Genomic DNA, 26,373 nt, shown 5'->3' with positions numbered 1-26,373 from the left:
TTTAACTGGAGATTCAGAATAGAAAAAATACGTTCGAACTCAATACAAACCGGCCTCAGGTATACACGTCTACACCGCACCTAACTCAAACCTCCACTAAATTTTTAGGATACCATTTAAAATCGAAGGAAGTAATAGATTTTTTATCATATTATTCTCTGAAACTTAATTTTTTTGTGAGCATAAAAAAAGTTAATAACAGGGTTTTTTTCTTGATATACAGTCGCCGCCAAGTACAACGAGCTTGAAGTGGTGACTATTACCAAACATAAAACCATGTTCCTCGCTCTTAGTAATCCCGCTTACCAAATAATTCTTTTATTTTTAACAAATGAATGCAACAATTTTTAAATGAAATACAGTCGGCTAATTCTGTACTGTACATTGTAAAATGTAATAATGGGTGACAAAATATTATGTTACAAATTACACGGTAAATATTGCGATAGAGTTAGTACTGTAACTTTAATTACTTATTGGAAAATGAATTATCCGTTTAAATCCTCAGCTAGAACGCTCCCCTCGCTATCTTCAGTGAAATTGTCACTATTACCACTGTCACTGCATAAAGAAACAATGAAAGATTTTGTCAGAGAATCTATTAACGATTCTTGGCTCCAATATTCACCTTCGATTTGTTTTAACCATTTCAGATTAAGGTTTCCAATGTTCGTCGCCCACCGAATTCATTTTATCATCACACAGTTTCTACATTACTGATATCTTAAACGTTATGTTGTGGTTCGCAACATGTCGTTCTACTTCTTACCAAAACATCTCGATTAAATGAATGGTAAGGTGGAAGCCGCAATACTTGAGTCCACTTCTTTCCAAAGATTCGTCAAATCGGTATCGTTTTCTGTTACTTTGTTCAATTTAATTAGTTCATACAATTGTGATTTAAGCATTCAAGACTAAAGTGGAATATGATGTTTCTGTAGCTAAACAGTAATGTCTTGTCTCTTGCTTTCAGGAACTTGCTGGAAGTTTTCAGAAAGGGTATTATGAAAGAAAGAATTGTTAACAACTGCTGCAGACTCAGGAGGAAGGTTAGGAACTAATATTTCCTCAGCTCATTTCAAATAATTTTTAGTATTCATACTATCATGGTAATCACCATTTTTTGATTTAGCTGTCCAAGTTAAAGCCCATTTCATCTTGTGAATTATAATTAAGCGTTCACCAATTGATAAATAAAGTCCTGCACCGCTGTCGTCAGCCCATAATTTTTCCATTTAATGAGGTGATAAAACATAGAATTCATCTAAGTATACGATCGCTCGGTTACATTTTCTAAAATCACTGATTGCCTGCAAATATGAAATCCTTTTCTGCCTAATATCGTGTTTTTCAACTAAAATATTCCTTTCGTTTCTGTTTTGCGCCACCTAGAACCTAATTCTTTCAAAATTCTTATTAAACTAGTTTCACTGCCGTTAAAATTAATTTTAATCTTTGATTTTACAGAGTTTGTTTACTGTTGACAGCTCCCCATCTTTGAGTGAAATTCATTCACAGGTCACCTAACCACACCTTTATCAGAATCATCTAATCCGGTAACTGGTTTAGAACGTTTTTATATTTCGGGGTGATGAACAAACATTCTGATCCCTCGGATCAAAGTTCTATTTTTTCTTTTGTTAGACTTTGAACCTGCGTCCTGAAAATGGCACATCTAGCTACAGATCTCTCTTCACATTTCTTTACAGCAATTAAATGCTTGTCATTCGTTTAATTTTCCTAAAATTCACGTTTAATTAAAACTTGATTTACAATCAAGTTTAATATAGCTAAAGATTCTTTTTTTAGTGAATCATACGCATTGCTTACAATTATGTGCGCCTGTCTTCGAAGGTTTTTGCCTTTCACAACAGACTTAAATTAAGCCATAACTATTCCAAAAGCCAGAACTATTTTAAAAAGTTTAAAATATTATTAATATTATTTTAAAATATCGTATCGTACATTAATTGACTATGTAACAAAATACACGACACACGCTAAAAGAACCGTATCGAGAGGTAGAACCACAAAACTGAACTTTATATAGTACATGGAAAATCAAAAGAGAAACAAAAATAAAAATGAAGTGTTTTGTATTTGAAATATGATGTCAGTTTCTTAATACCGTAAACACATAAAAGTATACTGATTCGTAAACAACAGTTGCAGCATGTTTATGCTTCTAAGACTAATCATCTTCTGTCAATGTTTCACAGAACAATAGTACAGCAGTAACTTGCGGACTGATCGTCCAAGCTCGCCGTTCCGTGGCGACTACTCTACCTTCGAAAGTTCTGCAGAACGTCCAAAAATTCATTCAATATTTTTCTATATTTTTTATAGGAAAACTAATAAATAAATAACTATTATCAGAGCTCTTTATGAACAATAGTTTTGAATAACAGCTACCAAAATTAGAAAAAAGTCTAATTTCCATATTTTGCAATTCTTTGGACTAGAATACATGCATGAAGCATTTAATTGCACTAACGGTCGAGCACGACATGTACAGATCTCAACGGTCACTAGGACTAGAGACTGATCTGAGTGGGATAATAAAAAAATTAAAGAAAAGTATCGCCTGTTAAAATAATGAAAGATAGAACTAACGCCAAAAAAAATTAATTCTTTTCTACAATTTATTCACTTGGCGCTTCAGTATCGAATCTGGTAATGAAGAAATCTAACAAGCATGCGTTGGTTCTGCGTACAGTGGTCCCACAGTGGTCCTCGTGTATGTGGGGTTACTGTCGGAAATTTAGGTTATATTCCGTTTTATCAGTCATTGTTTAAGGTTAAGTTTGTTTGACCAGAGTTTTTTTTTTAACGGTATTTATCAACTTCATGTAATGCTTTCAATTTTTAGTGTTTCGTTAACACCGTTTTGCATTATACCTACTTTAATCGCAGTTGTAACTATTGTGTTTTTTTTACATTATTTCAAAGATAGAAGTATCAGGGGAAAACAGCGAGCTGTAGAAGCTGAAAAACACGTTGGCTCAGGCCGTAGTTTGACTTCTTCCTCTGGTAAACAGAACCAATCTGAGGATTTAATTTTTAAAAATGGAAGTTGCCAAAAGGAAATATGTTGTAATCAGAATTTTATTAAACGTGATTTCGAGATTCAAGTAAATGTTAAACCTAGCTTTTTTAAATATATTCGTGTCTTTTTTGCTACACAAACTGGTACCTCACAGGTAAGCTATTGTTTACATGTTGACTCCTTTATTTCAAAATGTTTTTGTGTAGATGGTTTTAAATTAGGTTTCAGTTAGTGTAGATAATTTTTTTATTGCAGTATATTCTAAACTTCTTTTGATACGTAACTAAAAAATAATCATTTCACTTTCTCATTGATTAGTTTTGCTTAGTGGTTTTGTAGGATTAAGTTTTTTTTAATACTCCTTACACAAAGACATATTAACTGTAATTAAGCTTGTCACAAGTTTTTGTAAGTTGTTTGTATTATTAAAATAATTGTAGTGTTAATTATAAAAAGTTATAAAATTAGTTGTGCTTAATATTTTGAAAAAAGAATACATTTCAGAAACTTGTATTCTGATGGAAGTGTGTTTCCTTTATCTTCTTCAGCTTTTATGATATAGTTACAATAAAATAATGTTCAGATTTGATGCATATTAAGATAAGATAGTTATTTTCACATTATTTATTTATTTATTTTATTTTTGTAGGAGAAGGATAGATATATATTTTTACATTCAAGTAACATTTAAATATGATATAAGTTGCTTTAATTATGGGACACGGATGTGGGATATTTTGTTAGAGATTCCATCATCCATATATTTTTGTGTACTGGGTCATTACATGTCAAATCATGGTGGTCATGTAAATTACTATTCCAGATTTTTTGCTTAAATAGAAGATAATAATAAATAATATCTATAAAAAAATATCATTATAAGATGTTGAGTTGTGTGCTTACACTTACAAGTCTTCCAATCTATGCCTGACATAACATGAAAACTTGTCACTGAGTTTGCACCATTGTATTGCCTCAGTTGCTTGCTGCATTTCAAAGATAGGTCATTTATTTTTTCATTATACTTAAATAATTGGAAGTGTCAAAAGAATCTTTTTTTGTGAATTATAAGTAATAATTTTTAATTACAATGTGGATTGTGTGATTTAAGCATTTGATGAATAGGCATATCATATTTTGTTTTACATCCAGCTAACATTCTTGCTAATTAAAAACCCCCAAAAAACCATTGTTTTTTATTTCATTAGAAAGCCTACAATCCCTCAATTTATTTACAACAAAAGTTTATTTTGCTACCTGGATATCTATTTTAGTTACAACCATTTTTCTAAACACATGTATTTTTCAGTAATACAAAATATTTTAAAACAAAAATATCTTTTTAATTTTTTCATGAGTCACTATAATTTTATATATATATTTTTAAATTTATATGCATCATTAAACTTCTTAGCAAAGTCTCAAAGCAAAGCCATGTAAATTGCCTGGGACACAAATATTCTATTAATCTGTTTTTAAATTTTCTAAAAACTTGATTCTCACTAAATAAAGGTAATAATAAACCTTCATTATTTTTTTTAAATTGGATAAAAAATTTCTTTCCCTTTTTTCCCTCTACAAATTATATATGGCTTTATTTATATATATATATATATATATGTGTGTGTGTGTGTGGGGGGGGGTGTAATAAATGATATATTATAGAATAAATTAGGGATGTATATTATATATATATATATATATCCCTAATGTTTACGTTTGCGAACTAGAATTTGACATAAAGTTACAGATTGTAACTTTGTTTTCAACTTACATGTTGAACAATGTTTTGAAAAAAATTAATTGCTGTGTATTATTGTTTTTTTCTATTTGCAGTCATTTGCCTTAAAATTAGTTGAAAAAGAAAAATTTCTACCTGTAACAATTACAAATTTAGAAGGAATCGATCCAGAGGAGGCAATTTTGGAAGAGGTTAGTATTTGTAGTATAATTTATAGTTGCCATATATACTCATAAGATTCTGAAGATCTCTGAAATTTTTAGTAAAAAAACAAATTAATTGATCTATTATATAACTATTTGAATTAATGAGCACTCAGGAAAAAAGTTAGGGCAAATAGGTTTTTTTGTTATTTGATGATAAACTTGATATTGATCTACGTGCCATTTCTATTGTTTTTTGATTTCTAATATGTTTATATATTTTAAATGTGTATATATAAAGAAAAAATGCCCATATTGGATTTAAATTAAGTACTTGTTTATATTAAAAATGATTTAAAATCAAAATAATTTTTTGAGTTTGATAAAATAGTTTTTTGATAATTTAGGAGATAAACTAATCAGGAATTGGGTAATACCTTGGTCCAGGATAAATAAGAACCACCTTAGAGGCAGTTTCTTTTTGGGTTGATCATCTTTATCCTCTACCGTCCGATTTTCTTTTTCTTCCATCTCTTCTTGAATAAGTACCATGGGATTGTGCCAACCATCACCTTGCTTCAATATGTAACACCATGATCGTTTTAGTACCTTTCAGGACAGATGCTTCATTAGACATTATGGATCAATGGGGTAGTAGTTAGATTTCCTGTTTAATTTTTGTATAATAGGCACAAGTAATGCATTAGGTAAAGCTTGGCCTTGTTTTCTTAAAATCTAAGTAGTTAGATTAGTAATAAATCAAAATAAGTATTACTATTGATAATTATGTTCTTGGACAGTTTTTTTATTTTATCATTAAAAGACAAATATTTTGTAAATAATAGAATTCTGATGTCAAAAATTATAATGAAATATTTGTGATACTAGTCATAAAAATCATTATAGTAACAGAACAAATGCTTTTGAATGTAAATTTTCATTATTACTTGTAAATAAATTGCCCTAATAAAACTTTGGCTACAAACTTTTATTTTTTTAATAAATTTTATGTTCACATTACAGAAAAATAAATAAATTTTATAAAAAATTTGTGGATAATTATATTTTTTTTAACATATTAATAACTCGATGTATATTTCTGACTGATAGATTTTTTTTTTAATTTGTAGTCTCAAAGGGAAAGCAAGATGTTTTATTCTGTCTTGCACCTTTTGAATTAAACTGATTAAACCTAATCCTTGTTTTAAGAGCCTAAAAAAGTAGTGGTTTATTTTTGAAAATATCTGAGATTGATTAAAGGTTTGTCAGTAAATTAGAATATAATTCAAATTATTTGATTACATGAACTACCTTTATGTTGAAATTTATTTTTTTGTAATTGTTTTGTTTTAGGTTAATAATCCTAATTCACTGTGTGTGTTTATTCTACCTACTTATACCAAAGGTTCACCTCCATTTTCAGGTGAAGTATTCTGTGACTGGTTGCATGAATCTGTTAATGATTTTAGAGTTGAAAAAACATTTCTTAAAGGATTAAATTATGCTGTATTTGGACTTGGAGATTCAGAGTATGGAGTTACTTACAATTATGTAAGTTTATCTACCATGTTTTCATTAATACTTTTAATTCAAATATATTCATTAACAAACATACTAGATGAGAATGTTTGTTGTAGATTTGTGTTAATTACCATTGACAAATATCTGTCTGGGGTTAAATATGGTAAAGTTTTATATAATACCTGATGTATATTTTTTTAAGGAAAATGCTAGACTAAACAATAACAATTTAATCCTGCTGTCTGTTATTTTAAGAAAATCCTGGTTCTGATATTCCTCATTATTTTCTAATTTACAAATATTTTTAAATTTAAAAATCATTTTCATAGTTTTGAAGCCCTTGTTTAGAAAAAACTACGCAATAGTGTACACCAACCAATTTTCATATGATTTTTATATTTATCAAGCGATTCATTATATATTTGTTTTCAATTGTTTATTTGTTTGTTATTTATAAAATGAAGAGGGTTATCACCCTTAATTTTGTGTAGTATAGTGGTGAGATTAGATAATGCTATGTTCTTGTCAATGCTTGTGCATTGAAAGACATTTGTGTTTCACTTTGCTTATTAACTCTTACTTTACTTGCTTGAAAATCTAGAGTTTTAATTTTTTCCCAAGAAGGATGTTCAGCTTTTGCAAACCATGGAATTTAGTAATTTTATAGAAAGTCTGGTAATAACCATAACATGAAGTTATATGTCAGTGATGATTGTTAGCATACTGTTAACTGAGCTTTACCATTCATTGCACACACAATAAATGGTTTATATGGTCTGGTTTAAACAGGCATCAGGTTAACTACCATTCTCATTTATTAGTTCATCATGTTTACTTTTTTCTCATATCTCTGAGTTGGAGTGCAGACCAGCAAACCCCATATTTTTCACCCCTTCATGTTAATCAACAATTTGATTAAGCTATACAATAAAATTAATTGTAATGAAGGATTAATTGGTAAATAGGTTAAATTATTAATTCTAAATGCAGAAAAGTATTAGTAATTGTACAAGAACAAAAAGAGATCACTGGTCTTATACAGATTAATTTTCACCTCAGACTTTAACAGGTTAACACTCAAGGTAATTTCATAATTTTATATTGAAGTGCATTTATGGAATTTCCAATTATTATTTTCACTTTCTTTCATTGAATGTGTTTTGAGGTCTGAAAATATTTTCGGCACCATTTTTTAGTCATGAATGGAATTGGTCACTTAGAGCAGTGATTCTAAACCTTTCTAGCTCCATGACTCCCAAAAAGTAAAAAAATATATAATGAATATTTTGCAACGTCCCAATCCCAACCCAATGAAACAGAGTTAAAACTATTTAGCTGCTTTGGTAGCGACAGGTACAAACATGCATCTATTAAGTGTACAGACGAGAAATTTACATGTTCCAACTTGATTTTATTTGGTCTGCTTGCATAATATTCACTATGAGAGCGTCATGTTTAAATATGTGTATGGTAGATTTGAACACATTATGCTCTTAGCAGTATAAAAGAGGCGTAAGGAATTGCAAAATGTCAGTTTAGTTTGGAATGCCAAGTATGCATCTGGTGTTTTCATTTAAGTCTTTAAAAGTGTAGTTTCATTGAATATAATAACAATTGCAGATTTGGTTTTTTAGTGTGCGGTCATACGGTGTAACTGTTTTTTTTTTTCAATTAGATTCTTATGCAAAATGGATGAATTTGTGAAAAAATGAAGTGAGCCATATATAATGAATTGATTGGTAAAAAGACAAGTTTTTACAATGACACCTATGTTCCATTCCCTTTCGTTTTCCCAGTTAACTTGCAAATCAAAACCAGAATTGATCCTTGCAAGCTCTCTAGCTACTTTGGTATGTTCAGCTTTGTACCTGGAGTAGATATATAAGACATGGTACACATCATCAATGGCCCTACACTCCTGACAGAAACCTGAATTAATTAAACCAAATCTGGCCAACCAACTTCGAAAAGCATCATGTCCAGAAAGAATGCTGTAGCCATTCTAAATTTTGTTGGTTATGAACGATATATATATTATGTCATAAAGAAAAAAGTTTCAATATTTTCTTAAGTAGTTAATATTCATTTGGCTTAGCTGATATTAAAAACAGAAAATAGGCAATAGTATTATATTATTTTAATAGTTAAATAAACGTAATTAGTTTGATAAGAAATTGTATTACATAACTTTGTTTTTTGATGTCTGACATGGTCTGGATAGCCAGACGGTGATGTCATCGTGGGCTGGTGAGAGCATATACATTCTCAGAAAAAAGTGTGTACGTGCATAAATACGAACGGACGTCTGGTGGGGGAAGCCAGACTGACATTCTTTGTTTTCGGGGCTAGTGTGAATTTAGCAATCATGGAGTGGAGACGTGTTTTGAGTTGGCTCGCACAGAAGTGGTGATGTGTTCTTTGTTCAATGAGACAGGACAGTGATACTGGGTAAATAGGTGTATTCGATGCGAGGTCATCATTATCTTTATATGTGCAGGAAAGTATCCTTATGTATATGAAGAGAAAAATTAATGATATGATTCAAAATATATGATTCCATATAATTCTGATATAAATAATATGTTTAACTAATGTTAAAAAAAATTATTTTTTTGTATTGTTAATGTTAATTACTTTATTTTATATATTTTTTTTAAATATGACACGAGTAGTGTGGAAATGTGTTTTCTATGACTCCATATATATGATTCAAAATAATTTTGATATGCTTAATATGTTCAATTTATGTTAAAAAATTATTTTTCGTATTGTTAATGTTAATATTTTGCAAGGCTGTCAATGGGCTTAATACCAGAAATAATGAGGACCGCCTCTTGAGAGACAGTCCTGTAGGCACCAATCACAGATAACAACAGGAGACACTGGACTCTCAACAAAATATTCCTGTAACAAATGTATCCCCGACAGGTGCAGCATACAGCTGCATAACTTTGCATACACCCTTTTGTAGAGCATGCATGGTTCTGAAATTAAGCTCCCAGTCGGGGTGAACTTCTCTCTGAATACTGAAGAAAGCAGAAGGTTATTTGTTCTGCTTCATTATACGTATTGAAAGTGCCCCTTGAATGGAAGATTCTCATAAAGAATAACACCTAGATATTTCTGCAGTGGGACATACCTAATTCGATGACCTGTCATTGATACATGAGGTCTTTGTGTAACAGGTAGTCCGCCCTTGAGCAACATCATCATTGTTTTCTCTTGACTAAACACCATCTTATGTTGTAAATTCCACAACTGGAGTATCTTGCAAGCCTGGGCTACCCTGAATTATTTCTCATTATTTAAATGACAGTTTTTTAAATTATGGTTTTACCTCATTGGATGGAAAACTGCAATGCATTGTTTCTTTTCAAATCCTCTCCAATGAAACATGAAGCCATCAAAATTAATTTGACACTTGAAAACTGAATGTTGAGATCATAAAAGCAAACCCTTCGAATTTTTTGAAGGAAAATTACGTACTTTGGAAATCAACAGACTTCTGTTTATAAATCAAGCCTTACTGATAAAAGTACACTTGAAGCATTAAGAGTAGCTAAGATGTCCAAATTCCATACAATCACAGAAAACCTCATATTTCCTGCTGCAATTGATATGGTCAATGTTTTAATAGGTGTGGAAGAAGCAAAATATTCCGCTTTCTAGCAATATAATATCAAGGCGAATCGATGACATGGCTGCAGATGTTCACAATTAGATAATTCAGCTAGTGAGTTCAAGTGAATTTTGTAGTATTCAATTTGATGAATCAACAGATGTGGCAAACATTTCTTAGTTCTTATGTTTTGTGAGATATGAGTGCGATAGGGACAGATCAATCAAAGAAATATGTTGTTTTACAAATCAGTACTTGGTCATGCAACAGGACAATGCCTTTTTGGTGGGCTTGATGAAGCTACTAACTAAAAACTATAACACATTGGAAAAAATATATTACAGTATGTAGTGATGGTACAAAGGTGATACACAGTGGATTTCTGAAAAATTAAAAGATCATCTTATACCAAGGGCGGAATGGATGCACTGCTTCCTTCACAGAATAGCCTGTTTACTAAACTATGCCATGAAATGGGTAAAAAGAAAAAATCTCTTCTTTTCCATACAGAAGTCAGATGGTTATCGCAGGAGAAAGTATTAATCTGGTTATTGGAATTGCAAGATGAATCAATAATATTTTTCCAGGATAAACAAATGCCAACCTCAATGGTTTTACAGAATAATGAGTATATGAGTAATAATGAGTAATGAGTATTGGGTTACTTACTGATGTATTTTCACACTTAAATAACTTGAATGTGAATTTACTAGGATGTGATAAAAACATTTTATTAAAGAGAGACAAAGTTCATGCTTTCATTGAGAAGCTTTATATCTTGATTATTTGGCTTCAAAGCAAAAATTTTGATATGTTTCTACTCACTTCTGATTATAAAAAAATCTGGATGAAGAATGCACCATTATTCATGACAGTTTGGATAGCATGAAGATGCATTTGCATGAGCCAAAATTTAGTTGGCGGATTGGCGGAGTATTTCCCAGAAGATAAAATTAATTTCTCGAAGAGATGGGTAATTCCTTTAGTGAAAACATTGTTGCATCTGCTAAGTTACCAATTGAGATTCATGACCAGCTCTTTGAAATGTCTGCTGATAAAACATTACAACTACAATTCATATCTGAAGATTTAGATATGTTTTGACTTCCTTGTTGAAGTGAATATGGAAATTTAGTCACAGAAGCATTGAAAATATTATTTCCTTTCACCAAGTCTTACGTCTGTGAAAATAGTTTTTTGTCTATGTTCCACTAAAAACTAAATACAAGAATCATCTTTTATCACTTGAAACAATTTGCTTTTGTTTTTTTCTAACATAGATCCATGTGTGGAAAATCTTAAATGAAAAACAACCATCTTATTAATTTATTTTCTTTACATGTAAAATGTTTTTAATAAATGATTTTTTGTTCTTAAAATGATTTCATTATTGTTTATATGTCAAGTGTAGGCTAATTTCATGACCTCCTTTGGGGGCTGTGACTGCCAGATTGAGAAACGCTGCTCTGTAAAAGAAATAATACTTTTGTCTGTTTCAAAATTTGAGACTAATGAACTCCTTACAATTTTTTTTTGCAATACCATGTATTAGTATTTCTATGTTTTAAGTGATTTTATCAACAAAATAAAACAATAAATTAATTTTTGTACACTATTTATTACATTTACAAATTTAAAAAAATATATGATACAGCCAACAAAAATTGTTAATAGTTACAAATAATGAGATATGCACAATAATAATTAAACAGATTATAAAGTTTAAGTTGAGATACATATGCAAAATAAAAATAAAAATTAAAAGATTCACAATGTACTGGTCTTTCTTTATTCAATCTTAGCATAGTTTAATTTTTTTTAAAACTATTTTGTGAACCTCAAAAAAAAAGTCATACAGTATGATAAATTCACATGCCCTACATTTTGGTTTAGAAATATTTGTAAATTAAAATTATTATGTTGCTTTATTTATTACATAATTATTATTATTTCTGATATATATATATATATATATATATTTATATATATGTATGTTTATCAGATTCATATTATATTAATCTGATCAACCTAAGTACAGAATAATAAAATAAAATAAAATAGGATGACACCTAATATTTTGTAATTCAAGCAAGAGCACTTTCGTGAGTCCCTCGCATCATCAGTTGCTCTATATAATTTCTCAAATCATTCTCGTACCAAATTACACATTAAAATTGAAATTAAAAACCCTATACTATACATAAGATTTAAAATGTAATATAATTGTTAAAAGATATTTTACTAAATTATATTTAAAAATCAAAATTAAAATTAATAATAAAAATAAAATAGAAATCCATGTGGACTAGCTAGCCAAGGTTATGTACAGAGTTGAAGTATTATGAATTATCAATGTCTAATGTCATTGTCATATTTATTATCAATGTCTGATAGCAGTACTCTTTAGACATTGATAATTCATTATACTTCAACTCTGTACAGTTACATAACTTCAGCTAGCTAGTCCACATGGATTTCTATTTTGTTTTTAATATTGATTTTAATTTTGACTTTTTAATTTAATTTTATTAAATAACTTCATATATATATAATATTATTATAATATATATATATATATATATATATATATATATATATGTGCAATTTTTAATTTAAATTTAAAAAAAAATTTGAATTTAAAAACTTTTAGTTTTGATTTCAATTTGGTAAAAGATCTTTTAACAATTTTGAATTCTAAATCTTATGTATAGTATAGGATTTTTAATTTCAATTTTAATGTTTGATGATGGGAGGGACTTGTGAAAGCGCTCTTGCTTGAATTATGGAATAAGGTAGGTGTCATCCGATTTTATTTTATTTTATTATTCTGTACTTTGGTTGATTGGATTAATATAATGTACACATATATATATATATATATATATATATATATATATATATATTTCATAAATAATAATAATTATGTAATAAAAAAATATAAAAATTTTATATATATATTATACCAAGTGATCAATTCATTACTGGCATTAGTAATGGGTATGTAATCAAGTAAACAGAAACCAATGAATTCTATCAGCTACTCCTTGCACTCAATATGTTGATATCATTGTATAACTTACATATAAGTGAGTGCCTGATCAGTCTCACAAAAGAATTGTAAACAGTTTGCATTAATCCCTTTAAAGTTTATTTAACAATCATAGTGAAAGATAAATTTGTCTCTCTTGGGTGTCAACCCTAGAAAAACTATCAAATCGCTCTTTCCACATCATTGCAAATGTCTTACTTCACATCAGACATTAAGCTGTCTCATCAGACTATTTTTAAATTTTTGCTGAAAGTGTTAATTTAGCTATTAAATTATTTGATATAAAAAATTTATTAGATTACATTTTAGTTTTATCAATAAAATAAAAAAATGTAGGAGTTTTTTATTTTGAATTAAGGAAGAAAATAATTATCTGTATTAGAAAGAATTACATGTATGACAGCAGATTTTATTACAGTTAAATGTAGATATGTCTGTGTAATGAATTTATGTAAAACACACTTACACACTTCCCTCCAAGAAATAATTAAAATGACTAAATTTAGGCTGTTCAGTAATACAAAGCATGTTTTTTTAAAGTAAGGTCAGTTTTGAAAATTGAAAAATATTTACAAACTACTACTTATGCATAAAAACAGCATTTTTTTACTTCTTTTCTACATAGCTGCCTTAAATTTCCAACACATTTTTTATATAGTGTTTTACTAGCTTCATTCCTTCTTCAAGAATTTTCGCCGCCACGACTTAAACTATACAGTAACACCACTTTTCAATTAATTGCCATTGACAAACCCTTGTGATGGAAACCATTGTTTAAGATGAAGAAAAATGAAAATAATCACTTGGTGTTAGTCAGGCAGATGATTGAAAAAAGATTTCCAATGAAATTTTTCCAATTGCTTCACTGTTTGATTTGCAGTGAATAGCCAAGCCAGGTATTGTCATACAAAACAAAATCCTGCAAGATAGCATCCCACATTGTTTGTTTTTTATAGCTCTTCTAAGATTTTTTAACATTTTGCAATACATATCAGAGTAGCCATAAACTTCTTTACTGAACATTCTTATTTGAACTTTGGTCTAGGATATAATGAACACTGCCATTACGTTGACTGCTGTTTTGTCTTGATGGTTGAATAAGAAATCCAGGTTATATCTCCAACCCACCAGGTTGGTCTAGTGGTGAACGCATCTTCCCAAATCAGCTGATTTGGAAGTCGAGAGTTCCAGCGTTCAAATCCTAGTAAAGCCAGATATTTTTACACGGATTTGAATACTAGATCGTGGATACCGGTGTTCTTTGGTGGTTGGGTTTCAATTAACCACACTTCTCAGGAATGGTCGAACTGAGAATGTACAAGACTACACTTCATTTACACTCATACATATCATCCTCTGAAGAATTATCTTAACGGTAGTTACCGGAGGGGCTAAACAGGAAAAAAAAAGGTTATATCTCCAGTAACAGTGTGATCAAAAACTTCTTCACCTTGATTTTTGTAATGCTGCAAAAATTTATTTTCTCCTAGCAAGACCTTTTCCCTTGTGTGTGTGTGTCAGTTAACATCTTGGCACCCATCTGACACATAATTTTTTTTATAACCCAATTTTTCAATCAAAACTTCTTAAGTCAAAGATTATGAAACATCAGTGATAATTTTGACATGGTGAAGCTATGGTTTTCTCAAATATTTTAATCAAATCATTCATTATCAACAACAAAGGCCGCCATGTTCTTTCTCATTAATGTTCATTTGCCCTTCTTGAAATGAACAGCACAGTGTCTTACTTTAGCATCATTCATAAATTCAGCCTGTAAATATCACAAATTTGCCCTTGAATTTTAGCTAAAAAATTGTTTTTGTCATCAAAAATCAGATTACTCATATTTCTCACTTGGCAGGATCACAAATTGCACTCATTATAACTTGTTATGTATAAACAACTAATAATAAATTGACTAAATTTTGTTGCAGACTGTTAACTATTGATTGAAATAACTGAACTGAGTTATACAAGTGTCATCTGTTTAAATAGCATTTATGTAGGTTAAAAATTCAAAACAAACGTACGTTAAAAAAATATTTCTTACATATAGCAAATTTAGAACTATAAATGCAAATACTAAAAAAAATATAATTTTTAAAAAATGTACTGGTTTAACAGTAAGCATTGTTACTCAATGCTGAAATCTCATTCTTATTTTGATAAAAATGATTATGTTATTTTCAGTAGGCTTTCACTATTTGCAGGTGAAATATGATAGTTCAATAGGCAGATGAGATATGAATATTCAGTTCCATTGACACAATTTATAAATCGTTTTTAGTTGATTGTTGAGTGATTCCATTATTTATTTAATCTGTTTTAAGATTCAATTTTTTACTTAATCAGTTTACATGAGTTAAATTATAGCTTATGTCTGAATTTTTGTAAGGTTTTTGTTAACCAATGTCAACGTCAGAATTGTATAAAATTTTATCTTTCCTTGGAAGAGCCTGATTTTATTATAAACAGGTACATATTGGAATTATCTTGTTAGTTCTGCCCAAAATGTAACTATATGTGCACCTAGGAAAAACAGTCTACCATTGTAGACACTACAAGAAAGTTCTGTTAAAGATTTTTATTTATGTGACTTATGCAATTGAACATGTTTGTCTTTTTTCTTTTAAATTTAGATTTCTAAAAAAGTTGATAAACAGTTGGCTGAACTGGGAGGAGTTCGGATAATTGAGTTAGGTCTTGGTGATGAAAATAGATTAAATAGTAAAAATGGAAGCATTGAAAAAGACTTTGATGCCTGGTGTTCAAAACTTTTATTCAATGTAAAATGTTGGCCAAATATAACATCTATTAATAAGGTGAGTTTTTCACTTTTTTTGATATTTAATTTTGTTAATCAAAATTAAATTTGATGTTTAATTGTTAACTCAAATCTTTTTTTTCTCATAATTTCAGTGTAAAATTCCTTTCTCATTGTTACGTATGGTTAACTTGTAAGCTTAAATTATTTACAATTGGGTTGATTTGTTTTGTTTTCCTATCTCTGTTGAGTGGTATGTTGTTTATGTCAGACTACTATTTTTCTTATGATGTTAAGAATTTATTATTAAACTTTGTTATTACTAGTATTAGTTTTTTTGTAATATACTTAGTTTTATTTTGCCCATTGCCATTTCTGCAGTACTTAATCCCTAGAATATGTTAGGTTTGATTATGTAATTGAGTGTATATTAAATTTAATATTGAAAGATGAAGTGGGATATGAACACAATTATTGTTACAAAAAAGAGTACGTAAGAATACAAAAAACAAACAGAATAGAAGAGCTTGGTATATTACAATCGTTTAATTTTTATTATTTTGTAAGAAATTTGCAATTTCATTTCTTAAAATATGTTTTATTTCATGTAAGAATTATCATTTGTGTTGGAAATTGCCAATCTCTGTGGCAGATTGGTAGCGTCTCGGCCTTTCATCTGGAGGTCCTGGGTTCGAATCCTGCTCAGTTACGGCATTTTTCACATGCTACAAATTTCTATTCCCATATCCCAACAAAATTTTCTTACTTATGTGGCAATATAATCAAGCAAAAAGAAAAATTTCATAGTGAAAAAGATTAAATGCAACTAAATTATTACATACTACTTACATTTTACCATAACTTTATATTGGTGTTGCCATCCCAATGGTTACATTGACCATTATCAGTGCCACATTAGTGAAGTCAATAATTGTTTGATTTAATTAATGGTAACCTCATTTAACGCAGTTAATTGAAACTGTGTTAAGATTTAAAGCTTGCTGGGATTTTTGCACAGCAGTTTTCTACATTTTGATTTGTGGAAGTACTGTATCATACTCTTTTGCATTTTTTTTTTGTTGAAGTTTAATTTTTGTATTTTGTTAAAATTATTTGTAATTATTCAAGAAAACCTTATTTGTATTTTACCTACATTGAGTGTTTCTTATACTTGCTCTTTCTTTTTTTTTTGTTATGTGAATGAACTGCTGCTTTATTTTATTAATTTTTTTTTACATTATTATTATTTCAATCATTATTCATTGTCTTTGAACACATTCTATCAAAAATTAATGTGTTATACTTAGTGGTATATATGAGGACCAATATAAGAAAACAATTTATCAACATTTCATCTTCATTTCATGTTCTTAATATCTCAGTATGTTATGTTTGAGGTCTTGTTGAACAATCAGATTATATTAAAAACAGCATTTATTATCAGTGAGGAATAGTTAAATATTTGAGTTTTCAGTAATAAAATTTTTATGCTATCAACAATTTATTGGCCATGCCAATCATTGGGTTCTAGGGATAAAGTTTTAAACTGTATATGTTTCAAAATTCCTGGTATATCTCAGAGGGTAGAATGCTGGAAGTAGAAGACTGTTAAATTTAAAAACCAGAAATAAAAATGGCTTAAATTGATACTTTATAGTTAGTTCTTAATCACTGAAAATTAAAACTCACATCATTTAAAGAGCAAATAATGTATCATTTGAATTGGAGTTGGGGAAAAATTTCTCATTTTTTCTCAGTAGATTGTTTTAGTATCAAATAATTTTGGTAATATTAATCAAATCTGGCAACATTTGCATGCTTTTGAAGACATATGACTGAATATTTTTAGAAAGGTTATGGTTGTATTACTCTATTTAATTAAAGGCTATAGCATTTTGAAAATAAGAAGAGATTTGATATATTTTGAAATTTTGTTACAAAAAAAGGGGACAATGTAACTAGCTGCTAAAGAAATTTGTGATGTTTATGGACATGATGTGGTATCAGTACATGTATGTGGCAAAACGTTGGTTTATATGTTTTCAGTCTGGAAATTTTGATGCATCTCACACTGATCAGCAAGTAACTGATAAAATTATAGAAAAGATTGAAACCATTTTTGAAACAGGTTATTATGAGTGATAGAAAATGAATCATGTATGACAATAATGTATGGAAAAGGTCGTGGTCGAAGCAAGGTCTTTACCTTGGGCAATATGAAGCAAGATCTCTACAAACAGCGGAAAAGCCAGGTTTGTTATTAAGAAAACTAATGCTGGGTATATGCATGTGTGAAATGGGATTGGAAAGGAATTGTTCAATATGAGTTGCTGCTGCCTGATCAAACAATTGATTTTAACTTCTACTGTCAACAACTGGAAAGATTACACTAAGCTATCGAGATTATGTGAACAAAATTGATCAATAGGGAAGGTGTCATACATCATGACAACACCAGTCCCTACACTTTTTTGGTGACCTGTCAAAAATTCAGAGAGCTTGGCTAAGAAGTATTGATGTGTCCACCATTTAGCCGTGACCTTACACCATCAGAGTACCATTTGTTTTGATTTCTACAGAACTTTCGTAATCACATAAAGTTGGTTTCAAAAGATGCCTGTGAAAATCATTTATCACAGTTTTTCTTGTAGAAGACACAGAAGTTCCACAGTGACAAGATTATGATTTTACCTCAAAAGATGGTCAATTAAAACAGTACAAGTTTAATAAACTTCATTTGAAGTATCAAAAAAAAAACCTTGTTTTACTTTTTCATTAAAATTTGAAAACATTTTCCCCAATCCATTATTTAAAGAAAAATATGAGCAAACACAGTTTTTATGCTCTTTTTTGGATACATGCAATTTCTGAGTTCTGTAAGTTCTACAGAACAAATCTATGCATTAAAATATGTCTTTATCTTAGACTGAAGTAATCATTAAAACGAACTAAAATTTCATAACGAAAGTTCATATTTCAACAAATAAGCATTTATGTGCATACATATTATAGAATTTATTGAGCTTACTCAATACATTTCCCAAAAAATGGGATAAAAAACCATTTTTATGGTTTTCTCTAAAATAGATGATGGTTTTCTCACCATAGAAAACAATGTCCTTATAAAGTTAAAAAAAAAATTATTTTGCTAGTAGAAATTGGAATTTAATTGGTAATGGTTATCTTGGACTGAGGCATTTGGTTATAATTTTTATGATGTAATCTTTTACTTTTAATAACTTTGCATATTTATAAAAATAGTTTTTTAATTGATATTAAAGAAATATATTGGATGCAATTTTTCAGCACTCAAGCACCAAAAAATATTTTTTAATTTTTTTCAAATTAGTGATTTTGAAATTCTACATCCAAGAACTGTTGTGAAGATTTATTTCAATAACAAATTATCTAAAAAGTAAAGCGAAAAGAAAAAAGAAGTAAGCGATATGCTATTTCAATTTAATCAAATATTAATTCTTTTTTCCTTTTGCTTTTTCTTTTTTTACTTCTTTCTTTCGCTTTACTTTTTAGATAATTTGTTATTGAAATAAATCTTCACAACAGTGCTTAGATATAGAATTTCATAATCACTAATTGTTTGGAAAAAATTCAAAAAATATTTTTAGGTGCTTGAGTGCTGAAGAATTGCATCCTATATTTCTTTAATATTAATTAAAAAATTATTTTTATAAATATGTGATTGTTACCTTGATTACTACCTTGGTAATGCAATTGGGTAGAAGGTTTCTGATTGATATATCATAGAGTTAATGTTAGACTTTTGGCAAAAGTTTGCAAATTTATGCAAAAACTAAACGTTCTTTAAACATTTTCAAGTTCATAAATTCAAAGTAACAGTTCATTTCTGCAGTTGTAGAAATAATTGCCGATTATAAATTCTCATAAAAATTGTATATTGCACAGATTATTACTTTTAAGACCTTTCATGGAACATTATTTAAGGAGTAAAAGATAAAGTATTTAGCAAAGTCTAATACATTGTCATGAAAGAGTAATTATCTTATTTTTTTTTTTACTCTTACCAATTTTTACACCTAAAGCTGTTTTTTTATTTTTATCTGTTTATTATTTGTGTTGATAAACTCAGTCAGAAAGTGCTGATAGTCATATCATATAAAAATTACTTATTTATAATGCTATCAATGTTTTATTATAGCCATTGGAAACAACTGAAGATATCCCAACTACTGATGATGATGAGGATGATAAAGAATCAGATTTAATGGATGTAGAAGATATTGGTGTTATGCTTGGAAAACAGAAAAAAAGTAAACTTGAAAAATCTGATAGTGAAGTTAAAGAAATGATAACACCATCATTACGCCAAGTTTTAACTAAACAAGGCTATAAACTTGTTGGTACACATTCTGGTGTTAAAATGTGTCGTTGGACCAAGGTAATTGATCACGGTTGTTTATTGTACTATTTTATTTATATTTTAGTCTTGGAATCTTAATTTACTGAAAATTAGTTTTAGTTTTATTGGCTTTGTCATACTTTTTTTTATAACTACATTTTCTAATAATGTAATCATTCCATTTTCATATAATCGCTTAAGTTTTTCATGTAGAAATGAGAAATTTATAAATAAGAGATGAGAAATGTATATTGCAGTATACAATTGTTGCTGCCGGTTATGATAAGTAAGAATATCCATGTTTCTGTTGCAGATAGTTAATTATTACCAGTTTTTTGCTCTATTGAGTTTTTTTTATTCTAACTGTGACCATGCAGAATTTAAAATTAGTTCAGAATTTCAGTTTTCAGTTCAGAAACGCCAAAAACTCTTTTACATAGAAATTTATTAAATCTTACTTTTTTTCAGAGTATAGTTTGTACATTGGCAAATAGTTAATCCCAGCTACTATTAAGAAGAATTGGGTTCAGTTGTCAGCTCAGATGGAAATTCTTTTTTTTACTTAAAAAAAACTTTATATACTATATAACAAAAACAAAATAGCTAAATGCTTTCATGGATAAGTTAGAGGTAGTTTTAGGTAAAAATATTTCAGAATATAGCCAAAATTTTGATTCTTATAAGGCACTGCTTTTAAAACATAGATTATTGTTAATATAATTTAATTATTATTGAATTGTTACAGAGGCATTTTTATGAAATATAACTGATCTGAATAGTTTGAATGAAGCATTACGTTTTGATCTTTTTCAATCTCATAGTATATGATACCTGTTTATAAATTAATTTCCAGTTGAGTAATAAAAATAAAATAATTGAAAAAGATTTACTATATACAGAATTTAAATGCTTATATAACTTCTTCTTGACATAGTCTCTTCTCAAATTTAAGCATTTTCCATGTCGTGACACCAGGTTGTCTATTACCTTTTCAAAGAATGGCACAACCAAAGTACTCATCCATTCATGAGTTCTTCATAGCTTTTGAAATATTGAGTAGCCAGCCAATTCTTCAATTTTGTGAACAGATCAAAATCTGTCTTTGCTGAATCAGGGCTGTAAGGGTGATTATCCAAAATCTGCCTCTTAACTTGTTTAGTTCATCCTTAGTGCTAGCAGTGGTTGAGGCTGTGCATTGTCATGAAAAAAAATCTTCTTTTTGTTATCCCTCATTGTATATTCTCTATAGCTTTTCTTTTTTTTCTCTTTTTTTTAACCTCTTGGACTACCGTTATGTACAGAGGATGAGATGAATGACAAGTAGCATGTGAAAAATGCCATGCCTGATCGGGATTGGAATCCGGGACCTCTGAATGAAAGTCTGAGATGCTACCACTTGCTCCACGGGGCTGACTCAATGTCACTTTTCTAAACTTTGATAATATTACACAATAGATGTCTGCGATTATTGTCGTACTTGGCTTCATAATTCTGGCAACAAAATTTTACATCCCAAAATACAGTATCCATTATTTTTTTTATTTAAAATAATTTGTTTGAATTTTTTGGGATTGTTCAGCAAATGTGTGTACATCAACTGTTCGGATTGTTCACTTATCTCAATATTGATGAACTAAATATATGTCTCATCCTCAGAAATAATATTGTCAAGAATTACACTTCCTTTATTCTGGTAATGCTAAAGAAAGTCAATGCCATTTCCATTTTTTCATTCTGTGGGCATCTTAAATTGTTTCTATACCCATTGTTCACACTACTTACAAAAACCCAATCTGTTGGTTACAAGTTCATGAAGAGTGGACTTTAATATTTGACAAAACTATTTTGCTACATTCAGTAATTGTAAAGTAGCGTTTATCATAAATGGCATTTTACGTTTTTTAAACAAATTCATCACTTGCAATGGAATGTCACCCTCTTCCTTCTTATCATGCACATGTAATTTACGCTTTCTTTATTTTCCTGCAGTGTTCTCTTACATAACCATCACTATGCACATTTATAAACCATAAGCAAAGTTATGTTACCATAAACTTTCACATTTGACAGATTTTGCTGTAGTTGTTTCTTCTGCTTGCAAAAAACCAATGATACTACATATCTTGCTATGCAGGAGCTGCAGCAATCACTTTCATAATCCACCATCTACTACTTGAGCTAAGGAAATACAGCAGGAAATGGTGACTAACTGTGTGTGTGATGATATTTAAGGTAATTTATCAATTGCCTATGAATTTACTTCATCAATCGTAACATAATCCTCCTATTTGGTTTAACATATGCGATGTTATATAATGACAGTGACAGCTTCCATGGTGGTTCTATGTTCCTGATCATAACTGGTTAGAACACTGTTCACTACTCTCTTTGTTTCTAACCAAATAAGTAGAATTTCTATATATCTAGATTAGAGTTCTTTGATCTAACAATGTATTCAACCATTTTTTTAATCTAGTTTTCAGAGTTTGATATATACAGATTTAAACGGGAGAAGGTAAAGTTTTTCATGGTTATGTACTTATTTTCCTTTTTTTTGTCGCCTGATGTTTTTTTCTTTATTAAATGTGTTAATTTTTCTTAGTAACTATTTTTAAACATTAAAATTGGACATAGATTTCTTTATGAATATTGTTTTAATATGATATATGAGGCTTTTTCACGTAGAAACCAAACTTTAATACTCAGATGTAATGCCATCATGAATAATGCACTGTGCCACTGGTCTTATAATGCTAGGCAGTAGGGTTCTTTAGTGAATTCAAGCTGAAATTCCACTCTCACCTTGATTAGTTTTCTCTAATTCCTATTTTGATTTTATGTAGATCTTTTTCTTTTTTTTACATTTTAGTCGATGTTGAGAGGAAGAGGTGGTTGTTATAAACATACATTTTATGGTATTGAAAGTCATCGATGTATGGAGGCGACACCTAGTCTTGCTTGTGCAAATAAATGTGTATTTTGTTGGCGACATCATTCAAATCCAGTTGGAACTGATTGGAGATGGAAAATGGATCCTGCAGAAGATATTTTAGATAGTGCTTTAAAGAATCATTATAATTTGATTAATCAGTTTAAAGGTAAAAATGAAGTTTATATTTATATTTTTTTCTTTTTACATTTAGTTTTTTTGTTTTTTATTTTTACTGATTCACCTTGTTGTTCCTAAACATCTTTTTATTTTCTTCCTGTAACATATGGTGACCTAATTGAAAAAAATTATTTGTGATGGTATTAGCAGTTTTACAAAACTAAAACTATCACTTTTTCAGATGTAATGTAAATTATTATTAACTCGCTTTAAAATTTTCTTGGAATTTATACTTCATAAGTATCTTTTTGAAGTTAATTGTGCAGTTCCTTTTTCAACTGAGTTTTTTTTTAATGAATTAGCAGGTCGTCTATCAGATAGGCACTTCAGTTGCTAGCATGTTATGCAGCCATTAGACTGTTCCAGAGACAGTCTTAATGAAAGATTCTGGAACTTTCATTAAAATCCTAGTTTACTGAGCTTGGAAGATGTAACAGGGTCGGTCAGTCCTAGATTCACAGAAGTAAAATGGGAAAGGATTTGTAGGTAAGGATATTTAATGTGTAACTACCTGTTACAACTATAATGTGTAACTACCTGTCACAGTAATTTACTGTCTTGCTCTTCAGTGGAGTTACTTGTGGGAAAAAGTCCCACTAGTAATTCTCTTGAAAGTGGTCAGGTGACACCTGACCACTTTCAGTGGTGTTGAGATCTTGGTTCTTACAAGCTTTGTGTAAAATCACATATAATTAATGTTGTTTTAAAATAGGCATGTTAACAATATGCTAATGATAATTCATCTGAAAAAAAAGTTGTAGAACTATCTTTGAAAAGGTTTTCTGAAAGTTTAGTTTCAGTATAATTTTATAAGTGGATTGATATTGACTTTTAATATCTACAGCACTATTATCAAATTTCATAGTGGTTATAGACAAATATAAATCACTTTCTGTAAATCACCTTCAAACAGTCAGAGAATATAAAATTTAGTTTCAAATTTTTAACAGGTCTTGAGGGTGGGTGTTGGGGTTCAAGACAGTTGCAAAACAACATTTTCTTTGTCTAAGTTCTTCAAAGGAGCTGTAGCTATTGTATTTCAGGATAAATTTAATTTACTTAGACATTATCAGACAATTGATCCATTTCCAAGTAATTGATTATTTTTAAAAACAGCTCTTAGAACATTGATTTAAGTCTATTAAATCTCTCTGACCTTTATTCAGTATATTTTGTGAAAGAGTATATACATTTTTTTGTTAGAGAGCTTTTTATATATATACATACACACACACACATATGTATGATGAATATGTCTTTGCAAATTTCCTTGCTGGTTGATTTTTCTGCCAGTAAATCAAGATTGATGAATTTATCCATATTGTTCTTGGTTCAAATTTTTAACAGAGGCAGGCTTGGTCTACCGCCTTCCTAAGATTAACAGCTTAGTAACTTATTTCTGTACTGCATAACAATATTAATTGTTAACACATTCATTTTATTGTTTTATTTTGATGAAATGACTGCACTGGCAACTTAATATTGGTTAGCCATTCATGTTGTTTATACATCTTCACCATATAAATTGCAATGCTATTTTCATCTTGATCTTACATTACTGTTCTCTGCTGATCTCATTCTTTGTATTGACAGTAAAGATTCGAACATGAAACTAATACTCCACCTTGCTAGTGACTAAAGTTTGTGCAGTGACAAAAATAGAAGAGGATACAACTGAAGCTTTTTTCCTAGCTTTTTCAGTAATGATTGGTCAGTCAGAATTTTTGGCAGCATGCTCAGTGGTTCTGTTTTGCTTTGGACGCAGTATTAGTGTTTACTTATTTAAATTCTGCTTATTTTCTTTGGCATTTTATTTCATTAGATGAAATGTGGATTCACTATTACTTGTCAAAGACAAAATAGTAATTCAAATAATCAGAGGGAGGATATGAAAGTGTGCCAAAGAAACAAAAATGTTCCATCTGCTGGAAAAGTTATTGCTGTGGTTTTTTTGAGATTCTCATTGTCGTTCATAAACTACCTGGAGAAAGAAGTCAGGACCATCACTGCAGTATTATGCTCTACTACTAGTTATTTGAAGGGTGCTATTCAGACTAAACTTCCATATCTGGTCAAAAAGAAAGTGTTCTTTCACCACAATAACGCCTCCTGCACATACATCTTGAACTCCAAACCTGAAGAACTGGCTCACTGGATGTAGATTCATTTGAAATGATGAGGTTAAAGCTTAGACAGTCTCTTATTTTACAGAGTTGTACAGATTACATTATACTGAAGGTATTAAGAAGTTGGAAAGTTATTGATCTAAATATATCAGATTGAAAGGTGACTACATTGAAAAAATCTCTGAAAACTCTTGTGTTTGCTTTGTCAGGCCAAGACCTTTCTGAACCGTCCTTGTACATGCATAACAATAATAAATTTAATGAGAAGTATGGTGTTTGTATGCTAGTTATCATAACTGAGCAGTTATCTTGGCATGAGACATCAATCAGTCTCAGAAATTGCTTAGACGTACTCAATATAGCAAGAATTTCATGCCAGGCTTAGTAGGAAAGTGAGGACTGAAGTGGTTCTCTCTTACCTTTTTCGATGTGATGAATGTTAGTGCTGCAGTATTGATATGCATACCAGCATGCCAAGCCCTCTAAATACAGATAACATCCAGACCTGTAAGTGTTATTTTTATTCTTCTCACCACTGGGACTGACATTGTGGACTTACTCTTAGAGAAAGCAGCTTGAATAGTTCCACTTGTATTTCAGATGCTACCATGTATCACAACTTTAAGAAGGGATGTAATGCAAAGTGAAAGCAGCCCATTAATTATGATCCTTTTCTATGATAAACGATGGGTACATTCTATAATATACAACAAATCTCCATACAACAGTGACAGATTTTAAGGAAAAGAAATCAAATTTAAGATTATAACCTTTGTTGAATTTATAAAGTTATAAATAGCAACTGTTAGTCAATAAAAATTATAGTAATGTTGAATTTTATTCATGTAGGTAGTATACATGTAAATTTACTTTA

The 26,373-nt window shown here is 29.5% G+C and overlaps 1 protein-coding gene across 2 annotated transcripts in view; it reads left to right on the top strand.

Annotated features, from left to right (window-relative positions):
* The first annotated feature begins 2,707 nt into the window (after positions 1–2,707).
* The window catches only part of LOC142323777 (S-adenosyl-L-methionine-dependent tRNA 4-demethylwyosine synthase TYW1-like), a 44,281-nt gene continuing 20,615 nt past the window's right edge, over positions 2,708–26,373 (top strand). The window contains exons 1-6 of one of the 2 annotated variants that reach the window (XM_075363976.1): positions 2,708–3,200; positions 4,883–4,978; positions 6,284–6,481; positions 15,762–15,944; positions 20,064–20,303; positions 23,134–23,362. In XM_075363976.1, the coding sequence (XP_075220091.1) occupies positions 2,853–3,200; positions 4,883–4,978; positions 6,284–6,481; positions 15,762–15,944; positions 20,064–20,303; positions 23,134–23,362 (1,294 nt within the window). In that variant the 5' untranslated portion in view covers positions 2,708–2,852. The remainder of the gene's footprint in view (positions 3,201–4,882; positions 4,979–6,283; positions 6,482–15,761; positions 15,945–20,063; positions 20,304–23,133; positions 23,363–26,373) is intronic. The other variant, XM_075363975.1, reaches the window with a different exon arrangement.

Source organism: Lycorma delicatula, chromosome 4 (assembly GCF_047948215.1).
Source record: "Lycorma delicatula isolate Av1 chromosome 4, ASM4794821v1, whole genome shotgun sequence".
Taxonomy (NCBI): Eukaryota; Metazoa; Arthropoda; class Insecta; order Hemiptera; family Fulgoridae; genus Lycorma; species Lycorma delicatula.
This window is presented reverse-complemented; position numbering and strand designations above follow the sequence as displayed.